The 16,853-nt window shown below is 40.0% G+C and overlaps 1 protein-coding gene across 1 annotated transcript in view; it reads left to right on the top strand.

Annotated features, from left to right (window-relative positions):
- Positions 1-450: 450 nt before the first annotated feature.
- SUSD5 (sushi domain containing 5) overlaps positions 451-16,853 on the top strand; it is a 42,404-nt gene continuing 26,001 nt past the window's right edge. The window contains exons 1-2 of the mRNA XM_063405950.1: positions 451-2,774; positions 11,609-11,786. Coding sequence (XP_063262020.1) covers positions 2,681-2,774; positions 11,609-11,786 — 272 coding nt within the window. The 5' untranslated portion in view covers positions 451-2,680. The remainder of the gene's footprint in view (positions 2,775-11,608; positions 11,787-16,853) is intronic.

Below are 16,853 nucleotides of genomic sequence, written 5' to 3'. Positions count from 1 at the left end.
ACATTGTATTTTATACACTGAATAGTCTGACTGATGTGTTATTATAGTGCCATGAATGCCAGAGATTCTGAACAAAAGTTTATATCTGTTTCCAAGCATCTTAACTTCCACATCTCATTTTGAGATTTGGGTTCCAAGAGGGATTTGACTCTAAAAGCAGGATTTTTTCATGATTATTGTTGATTTTGATGCAAAACCATGCATATCTTCTACGTATAAAATCTTCTCTGCTGAGCTTTATAAAAATCTTCCAAAATACACTAAGACCAGGACTTTTTGCTGATAGAAATATAAGACTGGAAGGACAACTGTTTGGCAGTGAAATCCTTACCTTCCAGGAATTAAAAACTGGTAAATATCCTTACCTTTCCACAATTACAGACTTACTTTGCAGTTGAGATGGGATGGCAGGAAGAAGCCAAGTCATTCTATGAACTGTTCCTGCCTTCAGAAAGGAACAGATCTTGTGGTCTTGTGGTAATTCTTTAAAATCAGTAAGATGTTCTACTCAAGAATAAAAGCTGAGATTTTCCAAGACAGGAGCCAGAGTGGCAGCATGCCTTTACATATATCCACACAAGGAAATGAGCCAATTACAGCAAAACTAACCCAACAGACCATAGGAATTTTAGATACTGCCCTTTCCTCCACCTGCTTTGGCCAAACTCATGAGGACAGCAAAGGGCCAGCAAAGTCATCATCCCTATGACAAGTGTCAGGAAACCTGGAGCTATTGCTGTGGTCATGTTAGGTCTCTTTAGTGTCTGTGAGTCTTGCTGTAATTACTTACTCAGTTTCATGGAATCTCTTTGCTGTCTCACAAGAAGTGTCCACTACTTTTTAAAATAGGGGTAGAACTATTGGTGTATCAGAGGATTAAAACTGCATTTTATGCCATTATCTACATTGCTAGTAAAAGAAACATAAACTCAGTGCATGTTGCAATTTTCTGTTTCCCTTTCTGTCATGTTGTGTGTTCATTCCTGTTATACAGACCATGGAGTTTCTGTTGAAATGAAATGCACTTTTGTAGTTGTGTTATGCCAACCATCCTATGTTAAGGATAGAGTGGAAAAGAAACTTCCCATCCTTCTAATTTTGCAGGCAATCCTTACGAGTTAAGCTGGCAAGGCAATGCAAAAAACCCCCTGCTTCCCTTCCTATTCTCTGGATAAACAGAAAATTCAAAGCTACCTAAAACTGATCTGCAAGTTTTCAGCATGGACATTTATATGCCAGTTACAGGTATACAGAAGAGGAAGAATGCTACAATTCTTTTAAAGTCAACAGGATCGGAGCACCATCTTCCCAAATTCATTAAATGTAGATATTTTAAAAACTTCTACTACGATGGTGTTACTTGCCTCCTTGGATTCCTTATACTCAAGCTCCCGAGCTTGAGTAATTTTTGTGAGACCAAAACCAACACTGCACAAGTTCATAATTCTCAGACCATGCTTGTAGCTGCCCACCAGCACCTTGCCTTGTAGGACACCAGGGCTTCTGGCAGTGAGAAGGGTCAGCTGCTTATTTCTGCTCCTGGTGGCTCATAGTTTCTTGCCAAACTGAACATTTCTGCCCAGCTTCAAATTTCTAAGGGAAAAAAATTTAAGAAGTTGAAATAAAAGCAAAATAGGATGGGAATATGAAAACAACATTTCTGAGCCCTGCTGAGTTCCAACAGCAACACGAAACTATTCCGTTTATATATTTAGCTAAATAAATCCTGGCATCACCACTAGTACGTTTCCTCTCATTGAGGGGGTTTCTTTTGACTTCTGTTGGGACAAATATAAGACGAATGAGAATGAGGGGCAGATGTCAGTTCTATAAGTGCTAGTGGGAACTGGAAACTCCATCAGCTGCTTTCAGAGTGTTCAAACCTGACCAAGACCATTCATCTGCACCAGGAGTGCTGACAGAGACCAGCTGAGGGACCCCCCACTTCAACCTTCAGTTCCTCATGCCCGTCCCGAAGCTGGAATCTGAAACAGCAGGATTAATCTATCCCAGAGCTGTTCTTCAGGGAGGCTTGGTCGCCAGGGTTCCATGGCTTTTGGCACTTCTCACCCCTCACCTGGGCACCATCCCTCTGCTGCAGCAGCCACTGACCTCAGCAAGGCACTGCTGGCTGATTTGGTGTTGTGGAGAGGAGCGGGCTCCCGCGCCTGCAGCCATCCCTCTGGAGATGCACGGCTGAGCCCACAAACTCACCGTGTGCCCGCACCAGCTGTGTACTGCCCTTCTCCTCTCAGACAGGGCGTACTGCTGCTCCTCGCTTGTCCTTTCCCCTCCTTCTCTCTCCCTCCCGGCTTTTGCATTTCTTCCACCGTGATCCATTAGGTGTTTACCGGCAGCACAATGTGACTTTTCACACCGGTTCTCTGTGTGTGCTGCCCTGCAGACCGGGCTGGATAAAGCCTCTCCCCAGCCCCAGCTGGCTGGACATCTCCCCCCCACCTTCCCCTCCCCTTCACACTAGCCAAGCCAAGGATTCCTCTCTCCCTCCCTCTTTTTCCACCCCTCCCGCCTTCAGTGCAAACTCAAGACGCAGGATCCTGCCGAGGGAAAGTGCTCCTTGAAATCATCACCGCAGACCCCGCTACGAAAGTGCAGAGGAGGAGAGAGAAAAAGCCCCGGCAGCCAACCTCCTGCAGCTGAGGGCTTGGCAAGCAGGGCAATGGCTCCAGGCTCTCAGAGATTCTCTCTCACCTTTCTCCAGGGCGTGGGATCTGTCTTCTTCATACTTCAGATCATCTGTGTTCAGGCTGATGGTGAGTCTCCCATTCAGTTTGGGCTGGGTTGCTATGGCTGGAACGAGAGCTGTATGTTGAAATGTGTTATTTAACAAAAAAAAAAAAAAAAAAAAAAAAAAAAAAAAAAAAAAAAAAAAACCCTCAAACCAATTTTTTTGTTGTTGTTTTAATAAGAAGCTAAAATACACGCCCCAGTTTGCCTTAGGAAACTTCTGATTCAGAGCTTTTTGAGACTTTACAAATATTCTGGGGTTAAGCAGAGAAAGGAAATAAGATCCCAGAAGGCTAAGATTATTTTATTACAACAAAATGACAGGATAGTGAACTTTTCCAGAGAAAATAAGAGTAACGAAACAAAGCCAGAACACAATCAAGAAAACTCAGCTATATTTTAGGAGACCTCTCCTTAAAATTCAAAGTACCTTTTCTCCAAAGATCTTTCCCATCTCCCCACTTCAGATCTGTCACTTTATACAGGCAGATACTTGAGGAAGGGAATCCAAGAAGTGAAAGACTTTGATAACCTCTTCTGTTCAGTGCCACAGACACTGGAAATGACTGCTCACCTTTCTGCACGTGAGCTTCATCCACGCTTCACTGCTGAGGGATGTGATCAGGACTCAGATTTGGCTGAAGCACCAGCTACCAGTTAGTCTGAAATGGGACTTTCTACTCACTGATGGTGATCCTGAATAGCTGCATCCCTTGAAAGTTTCCAGTAGCCTAATGCTCTTTTAATGATTCAGCTAGTGATAATGATGGCCAACTTGTCTTAACCAAAACACAACTTACTTTTCAAACAACTGTGTCTTTTCCTGGGACAGCAATGCTGAATGGTCACATTTTTCCGCTTTCACAGCTGCAATAGATTCATGCCCAATCTCAGGATTTTTTTATTTCAGTACCCTAATCCTTTACCATTGCTATTTGCCGCATCATTCCAGAGAACAGAACTTCAACATTATAAGGCAATAAAAACCTCTTCTTGTTTGTTCTCAGAGTATTTTTCCTGATTAACTTAAACTTCTTTCAGTTGATGACAAAGTAAGGCAAAGGAAAGGGATAAAATTATTCTTGCCTGTATGTTTCTACTGCTTCAAGTAGAATGTATAAATGTATACCATTTATACAACAGAACCCTGTCTTGTAAAGTTGAAGAGAATCATTTCCTTTTTAATTTTCATTTTTGTAAAGTTTAAGAGAATTTAAATTTCATTAAGCATAGAGGAAGTGTCAGACAACTGTACTATGTTGCAGTAGGCAGAACTGTGATTCAGGTTTTAGGGTGTACTCCTTCCCTAGCAAAATGCCTTTGAAATGAGAAGAGGGGGGGAAAGAATATCCATGAAAAAGGACTCTTCACAGAACTTAAGGACACAGGGCAGGAATAATAATTTTCCTTGCTGAGAATGCTTCACCTGAAGATCCCCTTGTTTTTTTAGGGACACATTCCAATTTTTATTATTTCCATAAAATTAACTAAATTAACTTCTTGATTCCTAAATGGGCATCTTCTAAAGGAGAAAGGAAAAAGAAAGTTGGAGATAATTTTAAAGCCAGAGGTCATGATGGATTTTGTCATTCAACAGTTTGTCAAATTTACTTCACAGGTGGTAAAATATTTATAGAATGAAAGAATATCTGCATGCAGATATAGGGTGCCGAATATCTGAAGTACTTTACTATAATAATGCTTTACAAGCATTATTATAATACCATGGTTTGCAATTTTATTTAAATTCTAATCAGCATTGTGAAAGATGTGTAAGTCTGCTATTAACTTGATCTTCAGTGGGTTCTCCTGATATAAATAGTCAAGCAAACAACTGTAACACTGTCCTAAAAACAGTCTGGATTAAAACAGAGGAAAACACTGTATGTCAGCTTAACATTTACTGCTATGTATTTAAAAAGATCTGAGATCATGAAACAGGATTAATACTCTCTTTTCTAGCAGATTCTGGCCTGATCCAGTCGGGAAACCAACTGATTTTTTAAGTTGTGCGTGAAAATATAATTGTCCTAGTTTCTAATACATGCAAATGTCACTTAAGTGCCAATGGACCGTTCTGAGTGACACATACGTGTTTGTGTATTTGTTATTTTTAACTGAAGGTATCTGACTGTGTTGCAAACTGCTAAAGGGATTTCAAATATGTCTCGTGAAAAACCTGTGAAATTCAGTCTGGCCCCTGTTACAGTCAAACCTCTGGAACTGGTTGCAATATATTTCCCTAAGGAAGACTTTCACTTTATTATCTCACACAAAAATAATGACAGAGAGCAGGCAATAAAACTGACAGCCGTCGAGGTCTGGTGAAGGTGTAAAGCTTCAGAACTTAATTGATCTCTTTTGACCATTATTTACCACCGCACATATTGCTGTAGCACAAATAGGCTGCAGAAATACTCAGGCAAATGTAGAAATAAAATACAGCTTTGTTTTGCTTTACAGCTTTTTTTTTCCCAGTTGAAATGTGCTTGCTCAAAGCTGTCCAGGTCCAGGTCAGATGGACAAAAGGCTTCCCAAGGGCTTGTTCATGGTCTGAGGTACCATGGTGTGCCACTGCCAGTGCAGTTACTGGAGAATAATATGGGTTATTGTGGCAGTTCTCAGTTGTATCAGTGCAAATTCAGGGGGTTTAAATAGTTTTCCATTTGCACTGAATCCTGCACAGGAGATGCCTCCACTTTTTCTGCCTCCCTCTTTTGTCTTTTCATGGCTCCTAAAATAGCTTCACGTATGAACCACAGTTCTTCTGCAGAGTACATGCTCTGAGACAGAGTGTGTCACGAGAGGGTGATGGCAATTCATGTACCATACTGAGACACTCCTGAAATGAAAAATGTGCTGATTTCAAAGCTGTAATTGTGCCAAACTAGGGCTGGCCTGTTGGCTAAATTTGGATTATGTGAAGCCCTATTGGTCAAGCCAGTCATCAGCAGTGACCACACATAATGACTGCAGAGGTTGCAAGTGAAAGGATCCAGAGTTCAGGAAGCTGGGCACAAATAGGTGAGGATCTGACACACACCTCTAACTAGAAACAGATGACATCCAAAGTAGGAAAAATCCCCTACTAGAGTATTAGTTTTGCATCCTTGTTTTAAGGTAAAGGAAAAAATGTATGTTTTTCTCTTCTGCACTCTCTAGACACTCACACTTCAGTAGCAGGTGCCTACACATTTCATTCTCCTGCTTGCAAAATAACACACATTCTTGCGTGACCAATCCCAACTTTTTGATCCTAAAGTGTCCAGTAAAATCAAAATTTAAGCTCAAGCTGAGTTTAGTTGACGGGGAACTCAAAGGTGACATCTCGATTTTGCTATTTTTCTGATGATGTAATATTTTTTGAATTGATTAAGACATCATTCACTGTTGTTTCTCACAGAAATAAACTCCACATTTGTGAACACTAAGTAGAACTGGTAATTAGCCAAATCTCTGTCTGCAATTGTAGAGTTAGTGGATCTTCCACCTTTACACTTACAATCAAGTTACATTGTTACATGCATCCATAGAAATGAAAACTATATTTCTCTCAAAGTATGGAGGTGACCTTCCCTTCCTCTGCTCTCTTTTACCTCAATTCAAAATTTTTAACATTCAAGTAAAAATGTATTGGACTCCACATTTGCACATCTTTCACCAAATTTGTTTTGTTGAAATGGATTCGTTTTTATTCTTTGAAATAAGAAGTGTCATGTTGTGGGGTCAGCACACTGGGCATGCCTTTTGGAGTGCTTTTATTTTGTATTATTTTTGAGGGACAGTCTTACTTTAAAGTATTTTTGACTACGCAGTTTTATGTTCCTTCTTCAAGCATAATGCAAACCCTGCTGAAGACATGAGAAATTTGAAGTCATTTCAATGGACTTTGAGCTGTGCCTATGCACCTCAGAAGAATTTCTTGTTGTATCTGTTAATGTAAAAGAATAAATCAGCCAAACCCTTTTCTTGATAACCAATAGAATTCTGTTAAACCCACTGATCTTCCATAAAATATGAAGGAACAGCTTTTGGACTGGTTTTATTTTTGAAGAACTCCTTTTCTATACTTCCATATATCTGATTGTAGATATCTCTGAAATCTTGAAAGTATTATGAGGATCAGTTGTTAGAAGCTCTGTTCAGCAAAATTTGGAGCTGGAAATAAGGTAGAGTGAGAGTAATGAACCATTGGAACAGATTACTATAAAGTGTGCTGTAAGTTCTCCTTTACTTCGAGGCATTGAATCATGACTGGATGCACGTTGAAAAGACATGCTCTAGTTCAACCATGAAATTTTGGATGTGGTGGTGGAATTACGAGGGGAAATCTATAGTCTAGTTGGGCAGGAATTGAACAAAGTGATAAAAATGATTCCTAGAAGCCCTGAGATCTATATGGCTGGGAGTATGTTTTCAATCAGAATACATACTCTGAAATAAAACGATATTAATCTATAGCAAAAGAATAATGAAAACATTATCAATATATAAAAAGATAGTCAATATTCTGTCATAATAGTGATCAGATAATGGGAGAGGCTAGCAATTTAATATAGGCTAGTTATTAAAGAGACAATCTCTTTTGTTTCAAGCATGAATTTTTCATGTGAACTGTGCATCCCACTGACAAATAGCAGCTGGAAGAATGATGTCTTTTTATTTATGCCTCATCATTGAACTTAAAAGCTTTATCGCTTGTTTCAAATGGGAATCTAAAAGAACATTACTGTGACAAGGATCTTTTTCATTCTGAACCTGCTAAACTCAACACGTTCAGTAAGCGTCCTGAGAAATACTACTTTGCATGGATTTTTAGCTTGATCTTTAAATCAAAGGGACTTGTGTCGGAGTCCAGAACATCCCTCTGGCCACCCTGGAGGGTTTGGAGACCGGACAGGGGGGTCTGGGATCTGTACAAGGGGGTCAACCAGCCTCACACAGAGCCCAGGAGGACACTGCCTCTGATCCCTGGCCATGGGAGTGAATGCCCACATTGTATGAAGAATCACAAGCTGAGAGAATTCAAAATAAGTTGCAGTTAGTTTATCATAGGATGTAAATGTAGAATCTAAGATTTTTAGTATATGGGGTTGAAGAGACAAGATGGAGGAATTGGGGAGTGGCCCCAGTGCTCCTTGTTCTTGTTCTCATCCCCCATCTTTTGCTGAGTTGGATTTTAGAGATTGGTTTAGAGTAGAAATGACATGTTAGCATAGGTAGTAGGCATTGGTACAATTTTGTAAATAAAAAGTACATTGTGGACGGTGGTTGGGTCAGGGGTACTGTACATAAGGTGCGGGGCTCTCTGATCCGCCCAGTCCTGCCGCGTGTCCTGCTCTGCTGGGGATGCCTTGCAGAGCTGAGAAAGAACTGAGATAATGAAGAACAAACAACCTTGGAAATGTGCACTGGCAGACTCAGCTTGTCGTCTCTGGCTCCAGCGTGAAACACTTAGGGCAAAGAGAAGACGAAAAACCTTATTAAGTCGGGGAACAGCAACCCTGAGGAGAATCTCAGGGAACAGCAACCCTGAGAGACTTGATTGATTTAGAAAAGCTTCAGAAAATTGTGTAAAGTTTTGGTAACAAATTTCCACTCCCCCCCCAGCCCTCCTCCCCACCATGGAGGTTTAAGGGTTAGGGGAAACAAAAGTTAAAGGGCAGACGTGAGGTGACAGAGTTGAGAGGGACACGGTGGCTGCTCAAAGGTACCACAACCAAAGGCATACTACACTCTTCATATCAACATGATCCTTCATCCTGTGTCTTATGGAAATACACGACAGTCTCATATTTAAAAGAGAGTGACAACACACCTCTTGATACTGTCTCAGAGATAAGACAGATTTTAACCACCCCAATATAAAAAAGAAAGACTGCTATGCCATCAAGTATGTGAGACAATCCTTTTTAAAGAAACATTTCATTACAAGTAGGACTGATAAAAATGCTACAAATAATTAGCCAGGACCCTTGGATTCCCTTAAACTGAAAATAATACTACTTTTGAGATTAAAGTGAGAAAAATTCAACTCATCAATATCTTGAGTATGTTAGCCATGACACTGTAAGGTGCAGAATTCAATGTTGCAGTCTTTTTTGTTTAAGGGGACTTCCTGTTTTCATGTGCTTTTGTGTTTTTCCTGTTACCATGCTAGCATGTCTCCTCCTCATTTTTTCCCTGTCAATGCCCCTCAGTGATGTCACACATCTCAGGATATTGAGGATCCAGATATTCTATTGGTCAAACATCCGATAAGTGAATCTTACTCACTATTATATTTTCTAAGTAAGAAATTAGAAAAAAACAGAGGGCACATCTTGAAAACTGGACAGATAGCCACAGAGCTTCTAAAACTTTGAAGAAAATTCACAGGTCTGGTGAACAGGTTGGCCTTCTTTACCCACTTCTAACCAAATTCTGGCTAATCAGAATTTCCTATAAAGCAGTCTACTGTAACTTCCCAACCAGTAAGTTTTTCCTCACCCACCTTTTAATTAACTTGTTTACAAAATTTGATCGCCTTAGATATCTTTTTGAAGAACAAGACTCTATTTTGACAGCATCTTCATAGGTTCTAATAAAAAGTTAGAGTATCTTAAGTACTAGCAAACAACATCAGAGTAGTCAAGGGAAGCTGTCTCAGCCTCTGTCTTGGATAGGCTAAACTTGTTTAAAAATGTAACTCTTGCTTACTGGTAAAACAACTAAATCATTAATTAATTGTATCTACATGGAACTCAAAGCTTGATGATTTTCCTTTCCTTAAGGCTTCTAACTGAAATGCTAATAGCTAGAAAATAAGGGTTATGCCAAGTCAAAATAAAATTCATTATTTAAGTCAGATGTTATGCAAACTTGCCCCATGTGTCTTTGATGATGCACCTCAATCCTGACAGTCAAATAGTGAAGTGTAGAATGTGGATAAGCTTTTGGGACAAAACCTTATAAAGCATTACACTTAATCCCTGTTTTCCTTAGGAGCAAAAGTTGTTTTGCAACTTAAGGATGGCTGTTCAAAACCATCATCTCTCTGTTTATTCTGTCTCTCCCCCTAGGCCATGCACACTTCACTGTGTCTGTCCAGGCTTTGGAAACAGGAGCTACATTTGTGTCATGTGCATTATTTGGGACATGTTGCAAAGAATCCTGATGTTTGTGTACTCAGGGATGTAGAGACTTGCTGCTTTCACTGCTTAGTGTAAAACCCCCCTGTTCTAATTACAGTTAATGGTATTGATTACAGTGGAGAATCCAAAGATGATGCAATGTAGTGACTGTCACACTGACCTGTGCTTCTGGTTGCATTCCTTGGTCAGCTACTTCAACTGCCTTGGGAAAATCACTCTGGGTGCTCTGAATTTCTGTTCCTTCTCGTAGCTGCTTGTCCTGCTTATTTAAATTGCCATTTTCCCAAGTCAGGATAACTTCTTGCTGTGCACATGTAGAATTCCCACCAAAGAAGGTGTCTTTATTGGGACTCATCTCCCCTTGCTAGCTAATGTGAACACAAATGACAGGTTTGCTTGAGGGAAACTTTACATTTTTTGATGTAAGGACTGTGATTCTTCTAGTGGGTTTAATTGTGCACAGGTAAGAACAGAAAGCTGTTGGGGGCAGACCTACCCTGTGTAAGTCCCTTGTTTTTAGGATTAGAATCAGATTTACCAATTTTTTGAAACGGTATGTGGTGAATACAAAATCAGGCTGAATCAGTCTGAAGGATTCCCAATACTGGTCAATATGTCCTATGAGTGTGAAGCTGGCTATGTAGTGAACACTTGATATGTGCTGCAAGTTATGCATTCATATAATCACTACCACTAATCCACTCTGGAAATAAGACATAAATAAGTGTTTCCAGGCATTTGCTGAATAAGAAGTGCTTAAAAATTTTCTTCCTGCAACTGCAAGCAGTCTCAGTCTGTACCTTTGAAATCTAGAAAGTATTTTGAGGGATGTTGACATCAGAAAAAAAGATAGTTATGGCAACTTAAATGTCAGCTGCAAACTGTCTCATTGTTTATTTCTTTTTCTGGAGCACCCAGCTAATATGTTTATTCCCCAACCCAGTAACTTCTCAAGCTCCATTGCCAAAACCCCAAATGACCTGTTGCCAAAACCTCTAACTTTCACCCTTTCAGCTTCCCCAGTATTAGATAAATTAAAGTAAAATAAACTGAACTGAAAATAAAAAATGTTATGCTAAATATGTTCTCATGCTCATTCAAAAAAAAAAAAAAAAAAAAAAAAAAAAAAAAAAAAAAAAAAAAACCACCTTCCATCAATAAAAAAAAGTCTGTCTTTCCAAAAAGGCATAATAATGAAGCAGTCTGAATTTATGAGATGTCATAGAATGATGTAATTTTGATTTTGGCGAATAAGTGTAAATCTATTTCTGACATGGAAGACAGGGCTGCTATACTGGCTTTTAGGCATGTGCATACTTTATAGATGTAGTTGTTTTAGCATAACTGTAAAGTGTTTAGCAATGGATTCAGGGGTTAGTACCTACAGGAGGTGCTCTGTGACTTTGACTTTATATGTGCATATGAGAGAGTATCAGGCTTTCTCTCTCCAGATCTTAAGCACAGACTTACAGAGGCAGGACAAGCTTCTCCTCTGAGTTAAGAATGACTAGTGGCTTGCCATTCTTTCTTTTCTGGTGGTGGACAAAATTAAAAGAAAAGGGTACTTACAGTCTTGATTAAATTCGGCTTTTGAAAAGAAAGGTGGATCATTAAAATAAACCTAGTAAAAGCATGAAGGCTTTATTTGGTGATAATTTGCAATATTTCTGTTGAATGTGTATTGAGTGCTTCTGTGATAGATGACATGTCCTTTCTTGGTATTGCAGGGAAAGTGTTTGCACTTGAGTCCAAGAACAACTCTCAAGGTCTGGATTTAGCTGAAGCTGAGAAAGCTTGTGTTGACCTGAGTGCTCGCTTAGCAACTGCAGAAGAACTGAAAAGGGCTGTTCTGGACTGTTCTTTTGCTGGCTGCACCACAGGATGGCTCGCCAGCGGCTCTGCTGGGTAAGGACAACAGCATAACACTTTCTGGGAAGCATGAATGCTGCTTGTCAAGCAAGTTTTCCACCTTGACTAAGATTTGCTGAAAAACACTGGCCACAATTCAAGCACCATGACATACAACTAAATTTGCCACTCTCCCCCAAGAGTTAGTTTTTTACAGCTAATATTGCAGGTACACAAGTATTTCGTCAGTCTCACGTTACGATTTCCCAGATTTGACGCAATTTCCTCTTCCTCTTTCCTGCTGGATTACATCACTGTGGCACCTCTTCCCCTGGCCTGTAGTGGGGTGCTGAGCCCTCAGGAGCCTTGCAGGCTGAGGACACAGTGCTAGAGTTGGTGTCAGTGTTCCCACTGACTTTGTTATTCTCCAGCCTTCCAGAAGCTCAGCAAACAAAACTTCTCCTGGGAACCAGGTGTCTGTCTAAGGTATCAATGCATGGCTGAACAGACAATAGGCGTGTTCAAAAGGGCACAGATGCACTTAGATCTGATAACCCATGTATGGTAGAGAGTTTGTTGAGAAAGCTCACCAGGGAACTGGCATTGTCCCTCAATGTGTCTGAGGTAGCTCAGGTGACTCCACATGTCACCATGAGCTTTTCCTTGCACGAAACATTATTGCCTCTGTAGAGAGTAATTTAAAGCAGGAATGTAAATGGAGGCCTTGAGGGGATGTCTGATGTCACTGATGCTGGGACCAAATAGGAATTGCCCAGAAGGAGTATTTCAAATCCATTTCCAATGTTGGATGGTGATAAAGTTTTGTTTTATGAAAAAAATGTTTCCAAACCTTAGCATATTATTAGATTTTGTGGCAGTTATCAATTTTTTAAGTAAGCATTGATGTTTCTGTATTTTTAGTAATAAAATATTTAAAGGACAGAAAATTACCACTAATAACAAAATATTATATTTAAACAATTTCAAGGAAAAGCAACCATTTTCTCTGATTATATTTTTTCCCAGCAGAAAAAATGTTTGAACACTTGTTTGTAAGTACTTTTGGTCATTAAAAAAAAAAAACCCAAAAAAACCCAAACCAAAACAAAACAAAACCCAGAAATGTCTCAGGATAAAAGACAGTGATCTAAACCCTAAAAATCTTTTTCCCAAGACAGTTGCTGAGATGTCTTGCAGGCTGACGAGCCAGGAAAACTATACAACTGTAAGAAGTCCATGGCAAAGTTGTTGTACAGGGTCTTTTATACAACCTCTGTGTTCTGGAAATAAGGAATGATGATGGGTAGGAGAAGAGATCGTTGCTTTTTTATCTAAGCAATACCACTAGTTAGTCCAGTGAGATCCTCTATTAATTGCTGCGGGCACTGGAGCTGTGACTATTAATAGATCAACTGTAGACTGAATATCTTCAGTATCAAAGTTGTGTACAGTGATAAAAACACAGCATAAGGATGGGAAAGAAATGAAAACTTTTCATCCCTTCCAGCTTGCTGTGCTTCATTCCTCCAGTAAACCTGTCCTTAGTATGGAAGTCTCTAAACTATTTATCAGAAAGAACCTTGTGAGGGCACATCAGCACACCATTGCTGTGCAGTCACCAGATCTGACCTTCACTGGAAAGCTTCACCAGAGAGAAAAGTTCTTCAGAGCTTCAATTTTATACTCTGGGGCTGTTTTACCCATGGCTGGTCAAGCACCAGAAAGTATGTTACTTGGTTCGTTGAACTGGATATTTTTGGCTCTGGGGAAAAATAGGAATTGTATACTGCCTAAAAAGGCTAATCTGTTTTAACTGTAAGTTAATGTAGCTCTGGAGAAAGAACTGAGCAGTCAAGTGCAAAGTGCGCAAATGGGACAAAGTTGTTTAAGTTGAACAAGTTCAGCTTCAATATAGCGATTTGCAGAGAAATTTAGATGAAAGAGTAAAATGATGCCAAAAGGAGTTCAGTGACAATACATGCAGGAGGAATGTGCACTCTACTTGAAAATATCTTTACAGAGCTTTGATTTACCTCTGTCAGGCCAGGAAAGATATGAGGACATTGCTATGGACAGCACAAAGAAAACTTCTGTCAGACTGCAGCTGTAGTAAAAACAGACAAACAAACAAACAAACATTCAAGCCAACAAAGAAGTTGCTAGAGTGTTTGAGGAATGGGATGAAGAATATGAAAAATCATATACATGTAGGTCAGAGTAATAGCCTCCTTCAGAATACTATATGTATTGTTACTGTATCTTGGGAAAGGTACTAAAAGTGTCTCAAAAAAGGGCTCAAGGATGATTAAAGTAATGGAAAATCTATTAACAAGGGACTCCAATTATTTTACTAAATTAGTTATTTATTTTTAAAAATTTACCAATTCAATACTTTGGGTGCTTACTTGATAACTGGAAACATGACAGCAGGGATAAAGGGCAGCTAGTATACAGAAAAACCTCTCCACATCAGCTGAAATAACCCAGAGAAGGGAAACCAGGCTTCACAGCATGCCCACAAGTTAGGGAAGTATGGAAAATTATTTTTAAAATAAAGGACTCTTTGCTGGGCACACCTTGTGTATTTATCTTGATGAACCTCCACATCTTTGAATGACAGAGGACTTCCCCACATTTGCCAGGTCCAAAACTGTTGAGGACTTTATAAGTTGGGTCTAAAACCTTGGAATCCTCCCAGCAGCTGACTGGCATCCAATGCAGATCACAGAGCTTTACTCAAATACTCTCCCATATCCTCTTGGACTGCGTACACCAGAAAGGAGATGAATAGGAGGGAGCATGATAACTAGAACAGAGAAGTTCCTAATTCCAGGAAGAATGAGATTTGGTGTATTTATTTGGTGTCTGGAAGGTATCCCAATCTTTCTCCTGAGGAAAAATGGATTAGACATTGGCAGTAGATGTAAACACAAACAAATTATGTGATTGAAGTGTTCACAGTGTTGCAGATTTTCTGACATGCTTCAGCCCTCCTTTCATGACTTAGATTTAAAACTGAACAGGAGCTCTAGCAGACATGTAAGGACTTTTTCACTGCTAGATGCATTCTCCAGGTTCTGCACAAGTCTGTGATTTGTTCACTTCTGATGACTATTTATGGTTTTAGTGAGTAATTACAATCCCACTTCTGGTAAATATATCCATCACTGTTGATTATTTGTCCTTATTATTACTTTTACAGCCAAATCACAGCCCGGAAACCTGTGGGAGTTTCTCCTGTTATGGCAGAGGCACATCACTGAGTCAGTGTGAGCATGTTTATATTGCCTGCTCCCTGGGCTGTACCTCTTCTATGGGCAAAGAGGAGCATTTGGACTAAAAAGCCTGCCCAGTTTGGGTGGCTGTCAAATTTCTGATGACTCTCATGTAAATGCAGGTCATCCATATTTAAATATTCCCACTTCAGTCCCTGCAAACTGGGCTAGCCCAAGAAGCAGGTCTTGACGAATATGATTCATTTCAACTGATGCAGAATGGAAATTGCTTAAACAAATAGATCCCTGCCAGCAAATTCAAAGACACAATAAACTGGGTGGTTTTGTGGTTTGAGCAGCCTGAGACAGAACTTCTTTCACAGGAATAAGGAGAGGTTCTTGTCTTGCCCTTGCAGTTGTTGTGGCCAACCTAATTCAGGGTTCAGGGCTCTTCACACACACAAATCCCTGGCAGTCCAGGGGCTTGGGAATCTTTTGAGCAGAGCCACTGACAAGTAGGTAGGGATAACTTCTCCCAGCAAGCCAGAAGTAAGCCGTTTACAAGTCAGTCCTGACATGTGTAACTTATAAAGCATTACACATTGTTGTATTTCAGGAAATGAAGTGTCGTTAGGCAAGTCTCATTTGTCAGATGAGCCCTAATAGCTATTTATACTAAAAATGACACTCTTATGACTTACTTACATGTCAGACAAGTGAGTCAGTAAAACCATCAAGGGATCTGCCAGAATATAAATGAAAAAAGGTGGCAGAGTTCTCTGAAAGGCTCTCATTGCTATCTTTTGAATTCAGATGTCACGCTGGAAAACTTTGTGTTGAGCCTTCCAGCACTGGGGGCAGCATGTCCTGTAGGGTCTTGGCTTCTTTTCTGGGATTTTTGAAATTTGGGAAGTGAACATGACACAATTGGTCTTAATATCAACTCTGTGCACAGCATATTAGAAAACAGCTATTTATTTCAGAAATTGTTTAATATCCTCAACACCTTGTATTAATATCCCCATAGCAAATTTACTTATTTCCAGTGCTTTTGTAGGATGGAAAAGCTGAAGCTGTCCTATTGCCTATCCTGCTTCTTATTTGCCTACAAAGGAATGGAGCCATGTATCTCTTCTATAACAGCTTTGAAGCTCTGCTTAGAATTTTTCTTCTATGTCAGACCTCCTACAGAGTTGTCAACCTGCTCCTTTGTGTGAAATTGCCCTGGGCTGGTTCCTGCCCAGTCCCTGGAGGACTTATTCCAGCGGGGATAAGTCCAGAGTGAGCAAGCAGAGTCAGCTAGAAAAAGCTCTGCTGTGAGAGTCAGAAGACAGAGCTTCTTTTCTCGGCTGACCACAGAACAGATGTTTGCTAACAGGAAAATTACTTTGTCTGTATTTTTCCTTCCTTTGTTAGCTCTTTGGGTTTTGCTCTGACTGCTTTTGAATACTTGTACAGTGTCAAATACAACAGGGCCCTCACTGCAGTTGACACCAGTGGGAAATGCAATAATAAGACTCAAATATGGCATTTCACAAGACTGCCTACTTCTTTTTCTGCATTGGACTTGCCCAGTACCTGACAGTATGATAATAAAAGCACATTTCCTGGGAAGGAAAAAAACCATATCCAAGGAGTGAAGCAAAGGGTCAGTTGCTAACCCTTGCCAGTCCTCTCATCTGTATTTGTAAACCCTTGAGCTTGTGGGTCCCTTGAAATCCTTCCAGGTGTGCATGCTAAAACAGGCCCACTTGCTCTTTGCAGAGAAGCAGTTCTGGTGATACCTCGCTTTGGCAAGCTCTTGGTTTTATTTCAAGGCTGTGCTCTGCTGATGGTAATGCACATGAATTTGCTCCCAGACATGTATTTGAGGTAGGTCAAGTAATTCAAGAGAAAAATCCAGACATAA

The sequence above is a fragment of the Prinia subflava genome, chromosome 1 (genome assembly GCF_021018805.1).
Source record: "Prinia subflava isolate CZ2003 ecotype Zambia chromosome 1, Cam_Psub_1.2, whole genome shotgun sequence".
Classification (NCBI taxonomy): Eukaryota; Metazoa; Chordata; class Aves; order Passeriformes; family Cisticolidae; genus Prinia; species Prinia subflava.
The sequence above is the reverse complement of the archived record's forward strand: the minus strand, read 5'-3'. Positions and strand labels throughout refer to the sequence as shown.